Raw genomic sequence first — 12463 nt, forward strand, 5'->3', positions numbered from 1 at the left:
TACTCAATAGCTTAATAAAACTGAAGATTAAGCTAATGGTATTGTTCGTACAGTGCCTACGAATGAGACTTCACCAACAGAAAAATCAAGCAATATTATAATTTCGTAAAGAAAGTGGGAAAAAAGAACATCCCTTACAATTCATTAAAAAAATATGATAAGGTTGTAATCTAAGTTGAATGAACCCAACTTACAGGAGTCCCATAAAAAATAAAAAATAAAACTTACAAAAGGAGGATGCAGAGGAGAAAAGGAAGCAAATCCAGTGAGGAGGCTTGGTTATGCAATTTAGCAATCCAAATATATTTCTAACAAAAAAACAAAAGCAATCTAATGTTTGTGTTGGTGGATTGGTGCTTACCGTGAGGTTTTTTGCAAAAGAAAGAAACCCAAACAACTAAATTTAGGTGATAATTTAGGTCTCCTTTTAAGTATAGTGGTTGTATGGCACCAAACAACTAAAATTTTTGTTATAGAATTTTAGTTGAAGTAGAATTTTCAATCTCTTGAAACATATATCTAGTAGAGTTTTACTCAAACTAAACTATTGTAACTCTTAATAAGATAATTACACATTAAAGAGGAATAATAAATATATAAGATATAAAACTTAAAATAAAAAGAATCTAAAGCAAGACAGATCGTGGATGGGCCATATTATATAGGATATTAAGTGGTTGGGGTCTTGTTTGCGGTTATGTACATTTTCTCATATTTGTAGGGGGGTAATAGATTAGCCCACTCCCTAGCTAGAAGAGCAGTTTTAGCTGCTGATACTGATGTGTGGTTAGAAGAGCTACAACAAGACTTAGATGATGTTTTTCAGTCTGATTTATCTTAATAAAGTTGACTTATCTTTTTCTCAAAAATAAAATAAAATAAAATAAAAAGAATCTAAAATAAAAAGAAAAAAAATAATGGTGGTGTGGAAAATTGTGAGAGTTTCAAAGGTTTCAGTTATATATATATACTAGTCGCTAACCCGTGCGATGCACGGGAAATGTATTGAGTACAATATATAATTTAATCTTTGTTTATTTTACTACAACACCAAAATTGAATTTGTAAAATAAAATCATATAGCTAAAACATTTGTTAGCAGCTATACGTTTCAGACATTTATTAAACTATATTATTATTATTATTATTATTATTATTATTATTATCAACTTAACAGTATTTTAATATATGATACCAACATGCTTCAAGAAAATGTCCAACACTGAAAACAATTTCGAAAACAAACTCAACTAAACAGTTTGATGAATAAATATATTACAATCTATAATATAAGCCAAGAAATAAACTTTGAAACCAATATGAACAAAATCCACGTCAAACAAAACCATTTCGATCATTAAGAATATGACTCACTAAAGTCATGAAAAACACAGGATTCATTACCAAAAAAAAAACATCTTTAGTCTTTATAGATTTTGCCTAAGTACCCAGATACGATGACACATACTCACACAAAAAGAGACATAAACACGGACAATTAAAGAAAAAATAAGAAAAACAAAAGAGACGTAAACACGGACAATTAAAGAAAAAATATAGGAAAAAAAAGTTAGGAATAGAAATATAAGATAAAGATGGGTTACCCTCAAAAAGAATAATCCATGGATATTCATTGAAATCTTCTAGATAATTTCTGATAATAGAAAAAATAAAACCCAAAAGTTATGATGTTAAAACTTCCAAAAGGCCAAAAAAAAAAAAATTTTTTAAAAATCAGAAGATTCAAAGCTTCAAAAGTATTGAAATAAAACAATATATATATATATATATATATATATTACGCAATAGAGAAATACAATAGAAAGAAGGGAATCCATGATTATAGCTTTTCCACTTATGTATTGGACTCCTCTCCTTCTTCGGTCAATGCATCAAGGTTAGGGTTATTTGATTTGTTCAATAAAAATTTGAAGATTTAATTAAAAGATTCAGGCCCAGCAATTAAATAAACAAAACAACAATTGACAAACTTATAAGAAAAAGCAACAAATCTATAATTTTTATTGAACAAATCAAATAACCCTAACCTTGATGCATTGACCGAAGAAGGAGGGGAGTCCAATACATAAGTGAAATATGTGAATTGTGAAGCATGAGCCACCCTCAAAAAAAATCTTGAAAAAAAATAAGTTTTAAGGAGAAAATTGTGTTGCGGCAAAAATAAGTTTTTGGGGCTTAGGTTTTCTACGCAAGCAATTCTTAAATAGGAGAGAGTAGAGGCAGTGGGAGAGTGTCCTTATTTGGCTGGAAGTCTAATTTGCATTGGAAAAGGAAAACAGTGATGAGGTGGAAAATTTAATTTAATTTAAATTTAATTTAAATATTGTGCTAATGTGGAAAATTGTGGGAGTTTCAAAAGTTTCAGTTATATATATATATATATATATATATATATATAGATTATGAAACCTATATATATATATAGAGAGAGATTATGAAACCTGTCCATCAACATTAACAAGAGCTCAATCCAGAACAGAGTTGATGGGTTAGACACTAGACTTTCCAAGTTAAACAAAGAGAGGCCTAACAAACCCAATTTTGGGCCAAACCATTAAATGATTACTCAAATGGACCAGTCTGTGCACGAGATGGGCTTGATAATAACATCGGTCACAACTTTGGCATCACCTTCAAAGAGAACAGATTTGCAGCAATGGAGACCGCGAGTAAGGCTGCCTTAAATTGGGCTAAAGCAGGGGAAGATGTGAAAATGTTTACAGTGACACTCTTATTGCATGTTTTGAATGTGGATGGCTATATTGGACTAAAAAACATTTGGAAAAAGACCTAGCTATCAAATAATTGTGGTTGATTTCTTGAAGCAAGGACGATGAGGTCTACTAGCTTGGTTGATTTCTGGGATTGGTATTTGAGCCTGATCAAATAAGGTGGCAATGGCACAGACTCTTGCTAAGCAATGGAAAAGAATTGAATTCCTCTCCAGATGGCAACAGTTGAGTTCTTCAATCTTGGAGATATTTAGATTTGAGGAGATGAACCCATGTCATATCTGCATTAGAGATCAAGGCTTTATATAGATAATGGGTTCTTCTGAGGTCAAGACCTTCAACTGATTTAAGTTTACAAAGTGAAGACCATGCTCTCAGATATGCTGTCTATTTTGTAATACGAAAGTTCATTTGTTATTGGTATGTGCCATATTACTTAGCCATTTTTGGAATGGATATTAACCCCTAATACACTGAAAATTTTGTGTTAAAGGGGTAAATCATCCTTATGCACACGTAACCACCATGTGATTATGTCGATAATACATGCTAGCTATCGATCGACATTGAACCATCGTAACAACTAGTCGCTAACCCATGAATCTATTAACTATGAAAAAAAATCAACAATAAATAAAGAATAGACAAACCCTGACCCTTGTCTCCCACACCCAACAAGCACTTATACTTGTAGAGTGACCAACTCACCAAAGATATCGGTAAATTAAATTCTCTATATAACAAGAATAAAATAGTTATATTGAACTATAAGGCTATAGACTAAATTAAGAAGAGAATATCACTCACTATTTATACTAGATAAGATGCTAGAATAGAATCACATTTCTTTTAAGAGTGCAAATTTTATAAGGATACGGTGTAAACTCTAGACCTATGGTTTACACTGTCCCATACGAGTTTGCAATATCAGCATTTTACTTTTAACTCAATATATTTTACCACACTTTCAAAATCTAATTTACATTTCTCTTGACCAAAAAAAAAAAAAAAAAAACCAAGTCTTTGAACCGTAAAAGGGAGAGATTTAAGGTTTTTGAGGTCGAACTAGAGTCGAATCATGATGACGCCATAATTAATTTAATAATTAATTAAAGCCTAAATATAGATATTAAATTTATAAAACTAGCAAAATTGACAATATATCTATATATGTAAGGGAAATTTAATAATTTTAAAGCATATATTTAATAATTAAATAAGAAAGTTAATAAAATAAAATAATAACCATGAAAATATTAAAATTTATGATTAATTTTTGAAGTAAAGTTGAATATCTTTGAAGGATTTTAATTATAATTTTTTTTTTTATTCCTTGTAAGAGATGGATAATTTAATTAAGTAAAATAAAATTGTGTTAAGCTGTTTTTATAATTTTTTTTTTTAAAAAAGAAAATGCCAAGGGGTTCACGGTTCTTGCCACCGGTTCGTGCGGTCCAACCCCGGTTTTAGGGATTCAAGGAATTAACAAAAAATTTGGTTCTTTATGCTTAAAAAACCGATTTTCATCCTGGTTCCCGGTTTTTATGGTCTGGCCTCCCGGTCCAGTCCAAGTCTGAAAACCTTGTAGTAGAGTAGCTTTTTTTCCCTTTTAACGAGAAACAAAGTAACTCTATTGAACTATAAGCCTCTTAAAAAATAAAATATATAAATAAAATTAAACAATTTCCAATCTTGTAGAATATAAAACCATTTAATTAAAGAAACTAAAAAGTCGTAAGCATAAATTTTAATTTTGCCAAGTTCATAAAATCACAATGAATGATATAATAAAAGGGGTCATGCTAACGGATAACCCTTAGGGTAATGGTTAACAATTCATTTTAGGAAAGTTTTGATACCACTTTTTAGAAAATGGAAAAAACTGTCAAAACATTAATTGCTTTTTTTTTTTTCCCATAAAAACTTTCTTTAAATGGATTATTAATCATTACCCTAAGGACATCCGTTCGCATTTCTCAAATAAAAATAAGGGCAAGATTTAGGTACAATACTTAGGTGTTGTTCCTTAGGTTTTCCTTTTAAGGTTCTACTGTGTGAATTTTTGCTCATGAGATAAAAGTGTATTTTTTAATTAAGTAGCTAAATGACTGAATTTTAAAAATGTAACTTAAAGAATAGCACTTAAAATACTTTGTCTAAATTTTGTCCATAAAATTTAAACAAAAAAAAAGTATAAATATATAACTTTTTTTTGGGGGGGGGGGGGGGGAGGGTTGGGTGGGAATGAGAATAAATTTTATTTTGAATCAGAAGAAGCAAAAAGGAGACTAGGGAATCGTGTCCATCAGCATTAACCACCTAATCCAGAATAGAGTAGATGGGTTACGCACTTACACTTCCCAATTGTGGGCTAGACCATTAAATGAGCGCTCGAATCGACCAGTCTGAACACGAGATGGGCCTGATATCAACATCAATCACGACTTTGGTATCACCTTCACTGCGAGTATGGCAGCCTCAGCTTCGACTTGAAGTAAGGAAGATGTGAAAATGTTTACATTGACTCTTTTATTATTAGACGTGTTGAATGTGGATGGCTAATTGGACTCAAAAATATTTGGAAAGAAGACCTTTTTCCATTGCTTTGAACCAGAGAGGATGAGGTCTACTACTTGGTTGATTTCTGGGATTGGTATTTGACCCTTGTTAAGCAATGGAATTGAATTCCCTTCCAGATTGCAGCAGTTGATTTCTTCAATCTTGGTGATATTTGGATTTCAGGAGATTATTATCTGCATTAGAGATCGAGGCTTTATTTAGATCATTGGTTCTTCTAAGGACAAGACCTTCAACTGATTTTGGTTTAAAAAGTGAATACCATGCTCTCAGTTATGCTGTCTATTTCGTAATATGAAAGTTCATTTGTTATTGGTATGTGCCATATTATTTAGCAATTTTTGGAATGGATATTAACCCCTAATACATCGAAAAATTTGTGTTAAAAGGCGTAAATCATCCTTAAGTGTACCAACAAGGCTTCTTAGATTGAACTAATTGTGGACATTAAAGAGGGAATAGAGGAATCAATATTCATGTCAATAACACTTGCTAGCTATCGACCTTGAACCCTTGTAACTGTTACATTGTTAACAGAGCAGCTTTGAGAAGAGTCAGTATCTAAGGCAATCTGCCTTTCAGTAAATGCAGGCTGCTTTGGATGAGGAAGATCAACAATCTCACTTTTAAGCATGGAGATAACAACAGATACATTCGGCCTATCTTCGGCAAAATCTTGCACACACAACAATCCGACATGTATGCATCTCAAAATCTCCATTTCAAAACATGGTTCAGATATCATTGGGTCGATTAAGGCCATAATGTTGTTTGCATTCCACAATTTCCATGCCTGGAAACAAGAAAACAAGATTGAAATTTGCATCATCAATACTAAAACATCTAAGACAAGCATTGGAGGTTTTCCAAAATAAGGCAGTGAGAGATAACTATGACTTACAAATCCTAAAAGGCTCATAGATGGCTCATCCTTATTAAAGCTATAGTTTCTTCTTCCACTTAATATCTCTAGTAACAAAACCCCAAAACTGAAAACATCTGATTTCTCTGAAAATCGCCCTTCCATTGCATATTCAGGAGACATATAACCACTAAATTTCAAAAACATAAAACAACCAAATCTTGTCATCTCACATATCAATATTAGTATCTAATTGAATTAACCAAACTGAAAGGTACTTACTAAGTTCCGACAACCCTATTAGTATTGGCCTGGTCTTCATTACCTCCAAAAATCCGGGCCATACCAAAATCTGATATTTTTGGATTTAGCTCTTTGTCCAACAAGATGTTACTTGCCTTTAGATCTCTATGAATAATCCTTAATCTCGAATCCCTATGAAGGTAGAGCAAACCACGACCAATTCCTTCAATAATGTTGAAGCGTCTTCTCCAATCTAGCAGTTTTTCTTTGTGTGGATCTAATGAATTTAAATAAAAGTAAAGAAACAAGAGAAAAATGTTAGTATTAAACTTACAAGGTGAGTGAACAAAGTTTTCAAACGAAGTTCATTTGGTGGAAGTCAACGAAAAACTGTTTCAAGTGAAGTACCACAACAAAGAATATTGATCCATTGTCTACAAAATAAATTTTTTATAAAGGGTACAGCATTTGTAATAAAAAATGGTATCAAAATTAACTAACCGAAGAGGAATGCATCTAGACTTTTGTTTGGCATGTATTCATATATCAACATTCTCTCTTGTCCTTCGACACAGCAGCCAAGGAGCCTAACAAGATTCCGATGTTGGAGTTTAGAAATTACTACCATCTCATTCATAAATTCTTCTAACCCTTGTCCTGAAGTTTTGGAGAGTCTTTTTACTGCAACCACTTGTCCATCTGACAATTTTCCCTATAAACAAACATCAAATCATTAACTAGATATTCAAATTATTAGACAAAAATCCTCAAGAATGTTACCCTATATACGGGACCAAAACCACCCTGCCCAAGCTTGTTAGATTGATGGAAGTTGTTTGTTGCACTCGCCAGCTTCTCAAAATTGAATAACGGTAGCTCCTGGACCTGAACTTGGTTCAGGTTGTCTCCAAACATGTTTTCACTGGGGAATTTTTTGTGTGCTTCCTCTCTGTTGAACAACAAGATTCCCTTTGCTTTCTTTTTCATTGCTGATTTCCACAACAATTGTCAGAAATCTCTAATATGTAGCAAAACTTCCTAGTCCATTGTGTAAATTTTTGTCAGAATATTACCTTTATGTTTAGCTATCCACCTCCACAATACGAAAGTGCATATTGAAATGGAAACTGTTCCTATTACCACTATGATTGTGATAATTTTTTTCACATCTCCCTCTTTATCTGTTAACAGCAAAAAGTATTACACTAATTTTTGGGCCTTTTAGATCAGAAAAAAAGTATTACTAAAAGGGCTTATTAGCTTACTTTTTGGCCCAAGTTCTCTAGGCTTTTATAAACAAAGTTACTGGACTGTTGTAACTAAGAAAATACACAATGGTGAGAGACTAGGGTTTGGGCGCGAATTTTCTTCCATGGCCATTGTAACCTATCGAAGCATGCATATTATTTGGGTTTCTTTCAAAAAGTTGTTTGGAATATTTAATTGCGATGGAAGTTGTTAATCTTATATTTTTTGAAGTTTGTTGTATATGCTGAAATTGCGTGATAAAACGATTAGTGTTAATTATAGCTCTCCGCCATTATTTATAAATGTTTAGTCTTGTATTGGTCCTAGCTTAATTCCGTGCCAAATTTGTGTTTAACTCAATTCAATACATTGTATTTTGTGGGGTTACTGTAATGGGATAGAGGTTCATGTGCTTAAAATGCTGCTGCTGATAAGAGCTTTGAGCTCAAGCGAAATTAAGATTTGCTCCCGCGAGATAGACACATCACACATGGCAACCAGTTTGAAAATCAGTTGGGACCAGCTCCCAATACCTTCGTGGGACTCCTACTCCAATTAATTTATGATGTCCTTCCAGAGTAATGGATAGCTATTTACCATAAACTATAAGAGGATTGGTGATGTACATGCTAAACAACTAAAAATTCTAAGATTAACACTGATTAAAGATTAATTTTATCACACTAATATGCTTGTACACTAATACGAAGCTCCGACCCTTGGAAAATTCCCTTTTGATTAATAATATTGGTTGAGATTTTGCTCTCACCATGAGGTGGGATTTTTGGTTTTTGGTTTTATTTTTTTATCCCCAACATAATTCACACAAAATAGATTACTAAATATGTTTTCTTTTCTTTTCTCTTTTTGTAAAACAAATTGTCTTTTACCAAATGGACAAGCAGTACATGTGATTTGAAGCTTAAGAAAAATTTGGACAGAAAACTAAATAACTCACCAAGTTCTGAATAGGCAACACGAATGTAAAGATCAACTCCGCCGCTGGAGAATTGGAGTGTGTCAATCAAGCTTCTAGTCCATGACATACACCCCGTGCCAGTATCATATGCATAAGCTATACAAGAACAATTCTGTAAACACTGCTGCCTGCAATCGTCTTCATGAGCAGCTGACCAATCTGCAAAGTCTGGCACCTTCATCATCTTCTGTTTCAAAAACCCATCCATTTTGCTGGCTTCACCACCGGTACCGTTCACCCTCCCACACTGCAAGGGCGTCCTCCTCACACATCCGCTAGCCCAATTTCCTCTACTCCATTCTATTGTGTTATTTGGCTCAAACCCCAGTAAACAGCTGCAAATTGGTGAATTCCGTGAATCACAGCTTCCGAATGCACCACACTTACCATAAACATGGCACTCAGTCTTCAAAGCTTTCCACCGGACCTCCCAATCGTCCTTCTCATTATCCCAATATATTAGCTCTAAATCTCCTTGCGTAGTCAGGACAAAATGTGACAAAGACAGGTTCACATAAAAGAAACTTAAAGATAATGTTCCATCTGGATAATCTACGAGACTAAATCCATGATGATATACAGAATACATTTCTGGTATTCCAATAAAGTTCCGAGTGTTCCACGGGCCACTGCGCCAAAATGGGCTACCGTCTTTCCAAATAAATGCTTGAGGAAGACTTTGAGGTTTCATACCACACGAGAAGCTTCCAATGGATGGATCAGAAGGGCTTTTCCATGGTGTCAACTGATCTTTCTTACCTGTTCTTGCATTAGAACTAATTTTCATATTGGGCAACATTGTATCGGTAGGAAATTGGAAACTCTCCCATATGGTTGACCCATTAGTGTCTTGCAAGACTAGGTTCCCTGAATCTAAAAGCTTGGCATTTGAATTGACAACAGAGTTTGTGGCTTTCGATGACCAAATTATCCTTTTTTGTCCATCTAAAACTACAAGATTTCCATCCTCAGATATACGGACAACCCCGGAAGCGTCCTTCAGGGGGTTTTGTCTGTTGGCTACCCATACCCATTGGGCAGGGAAACCTGAATTTTTATTATACCATATTCCGAGGTACCGATTGGTAGAATTTACAGGGCTGAAGAATCCCAATTTGAAAGTACTTCCATTGGAGATTATGTAGTCAGAGTCTTTGATGGGTTGAAAAGAAGTAATGGTGTCTGTGGCAGAGCCAGATTCTAAAGAAAAGCGACATAGCAAGATTAGAAGAACTGAGATTCTTGTATTTTGAACAAGTCCCATTGTAACTTGTTCAATGCTTCTGGTTTGTGTGGTTTTGTGGGGATGATACCCAAATCTCTTCAAACCATTGTTTATAGACCAACCATGGTGGGTGGCGGGTCCTTCACGAAAACAAAGCTGGGCAGACAAACAGATTTTCAAATCAAATCAAATGTACAATGATTCTCGTTTGTGATAACAATGACTTTGGACGCTAGTAGCAGTCACTGTTATTCTTTTCCCACATATATTGTTCACAAATTCTGGTTTGTGAAAATCATGATTTTGGATGAAGGGAGCATTTATTGCTTAAAATTTTATTCTTTTCCCATATATTTCTTTTTGAAGGTTAACACTTGTTGCACACATCTGTACACACAGCCATCATGTTTCAGTTTTAACTGACGTGTTGCACACACTCCGCATTTGCCGGTATGTAATAATCACGGTTCTTTCTTTGAAATCTATCGCAAGAGCCAAAAACTTGACTTCCTTTGCTTAAAGAACCCGCCCACCTATCTCTCTCTCTCTCTCTCTCTCTCTCTCTCTCTCTCTCACACAAAAAAAAAAATAAATAAATAAACATATTGACTAAAAACGTGAAACATTTAGATCCCATATTGACGAAAACGGGATACAGTTGGCTTTGTGAGTTGTAAAAATTTTAGGGGATAACATATTGAGTTTCGGTTGCAGAATTGCATCGGATTAAAATCTGAGATAACATATATTCTGTATCGAAGTCATAATAGTGTGTGAATGATCACTTAAAAGTTCTATATATTATCTCATCTTAATATATTATGGAAAAAGCTCACCTCCAAATAAAATTTTTCTTCATGATTCCCCAATATTGTAAAATAGAATATGATAGGATGAGACAGAATGTAATAGAAAATTAATAAACTAACTCACTCATATTTTTAATCACATGATCTATTTAATAAATTATGTGATTTATTTAAATAATATAGGTGGACCGTTCTATAAATCACTACATAAATTAACCATGATAGTTAAAAAATACCCTAAGAACACACACGGTTTAAAGTGAAAATCGAGTTGGCGTCTGTTATGTTTTAGGAAAAGAAAACATTCACATCCAAAAACACGTAAGTCTGAGTAATCGCAGTATAGGTTAAAAAGTTTTTCAGAAGGAGAAACATAGTCCAGCCCTTTAGTTGGTAGACGATATATTAGATAAATAACACAATTGAAGTATTATACCCAAAAACAAGTTTCCATTCCAACCTATGCGTGCCTTCTTCAGTTACTTGTCTCTCCTATTCTGGGGGATTGTTGGATGTGTTCCAAACAGTCTTTCACTTTTGTTTCATTTGTTGTCTTATCTCAGTTAACGTCCTTGTTTGTTGAGCATAAAATAAAATAAAAGGAAAAAGTGGCAGACAAGCTCATCCCAAATGACCCTGACAAAAGAGAGAAAAAGGAAAGAGACCCACTCCCACCCTTAAGTGGATGTCTCTTTTTGTGCGTGTAGAACGAGCTGAAAAAAAATAAAAGAAAGAAAAAGGCTGAAGATAGGAAGCAGGAAAAAGGGCCTTTCGGCCATCTCCTTCTCTTCTCTTATCTTCTCTCTGTTTTAGCCGTAGGCCCCTCACTCTCTTAGTCAAGAAAAAAATATCACCATATCAAAGATAGTTTTCAAGGGTTGAAAAGATTTGCTTCTTGCTTTCTCCCCCTCTTCTTTAGTCCTATTCTTCATCCGCAGTTTCTTTTGCGGGTTTTGCATTTGGGTTTTGGAGAAGGCTAAAGTTTGGCTACAAATTTGGTTATAGTCTAAAGATACAACTCTATTAGATAAATATTGGTAACTTGGTAGACGATATATTAGATAAATAACACAATTGAAATATTATGCCCAAAAACTAGTTTCCATTCCAACCTGTGTATGCCTTCTTGAATTACTTGTCTTTCCTATTCTGGGGGATTGTTGGATGTGTACACCAAACAGTAGTCTTTCACTTTTGTTTCATTTGCTGTCTTATCTCAGTTAACGTCCCAGTTGTTGAGCATAAAATAAAAGGAAAAAGTGCGAGACAAGCTCATCCCGAGTGACCCTGACAAAAGAGAGAAAAAAGAAAGAGACCCACTCCCAGCTTTTAAGTCAATGTCTCTTTTTTGTGCGTGTAGAACGAGCTGAATAAAATAAAAGAAAGAAAAAGGCTGAAGATAGGAACGGGAAAAAGGGCCTTTCGGCCATTTCCTTCTCTTCTCTTCTCTCTCTTCTAGTCGTAGGTCCCTCACTCTCTCAGTCAAGAGAAAAATATCACCAAATCAAAGATAGTTTTCAAGGGTTGAAAACATTTGCTTCTTGCTTTCTCCCTTACTTCTTTAGTCCTATTCTTCGACCACAGTTTCTTTTGCGGGTTTTGCATTTGGGTTTTGGAGGGGGCTGAAGTTTGGCTACAAATTTGGTTATACCCGATACAACTTTCATTAAAAAATTAATATGGCTACATATTTTAAAATTTTAATTATTGAATGGCATATTTTTTATGCTTTTAACACATAAGTCAAATTTTGTGTCAATTAAAAGT

General features: G+C 33.9%; 1 protein-coding gene across 2 annotated transcripts; it reads right to left on the reverse strand.

Annotated features, from left to right (window-relative positions):
• Positions 1-5759: 5759 nt before the first annotated feature.
• On the reverse strand, positions 5760-9951 carry LOC115992307 (G-type lectin S-receptor-like serine/threonine-protein kinase At1g11330). Of its 2 annotated transcripts, XM_031116459.1 has the most exons (7): positions 8642-9951; positions 7509-7616; positions 7216-7424; positions 6937-7147; positions 6475-6712; positions 6232-6382; positions 5760-6123 (listed from the first exon to the last, which is right to left on the reverse strand). In XM_031116459.1, the coding sequence occupies exons 1-7, from the start codon at positions 9924-9926 to the stop codon at positions 5827-5829; spliced, it is 2499 nt and encodes an 832-aa protein (XP_030972319.1). In that variant the 5' UTR covers positions 9927-9951; the 3' UTR covers positions 5760-5826. The 2 variants fall into 2 exon arrangements, with proteins under 2 accessions (XP_030972319.1, XP_030972320.1); XM_031116460.1 differs by lacking the exon at positions 7509-7616.
• Positions 9952-12463: the final 2512 nt, after the last annotated feature.

The sequence above is a fragment of the Quercus lobata genome, chromosome 5 (genome assembly GCF_001633185.2).
Source record: "Quercus lobata isolate SW786 chromosome 5, ValleyOak3.0 Primary Assembly, whole genome shotgun sequence".
Lineage (NCBI taxonomy): Eukaryota > Viridiplantae > Streptophyta > Magnoliopsida > Fagales > Fagaceae > Quercus > Quercus lobata.

Bases quoted from the DNA above. Each gene is read 5' to 3' on its own strand.
- LOC115992307 (XM_031116459.1), bottom strand. From the start codon at position 9,926: ATGGGACTTGTTCAAAATACAAGAATCTCAGTTCTTCTAATCTTGCTA. The intron at 6,713-6,936 runs GTTAGTTAATTT...TAAATTCATTAG, and splicing joins TCTAGATGCATTCCTCTTCG to ATCCACACAAAGAAAAACTG. The intron at 6,383-6,474 runs GTAAGTACCTTT...TTTGAAATTTAG, and splicing joins AATAGGGTTGTCGGAACTTA to TGGTTATATGTCTCCTGAAT.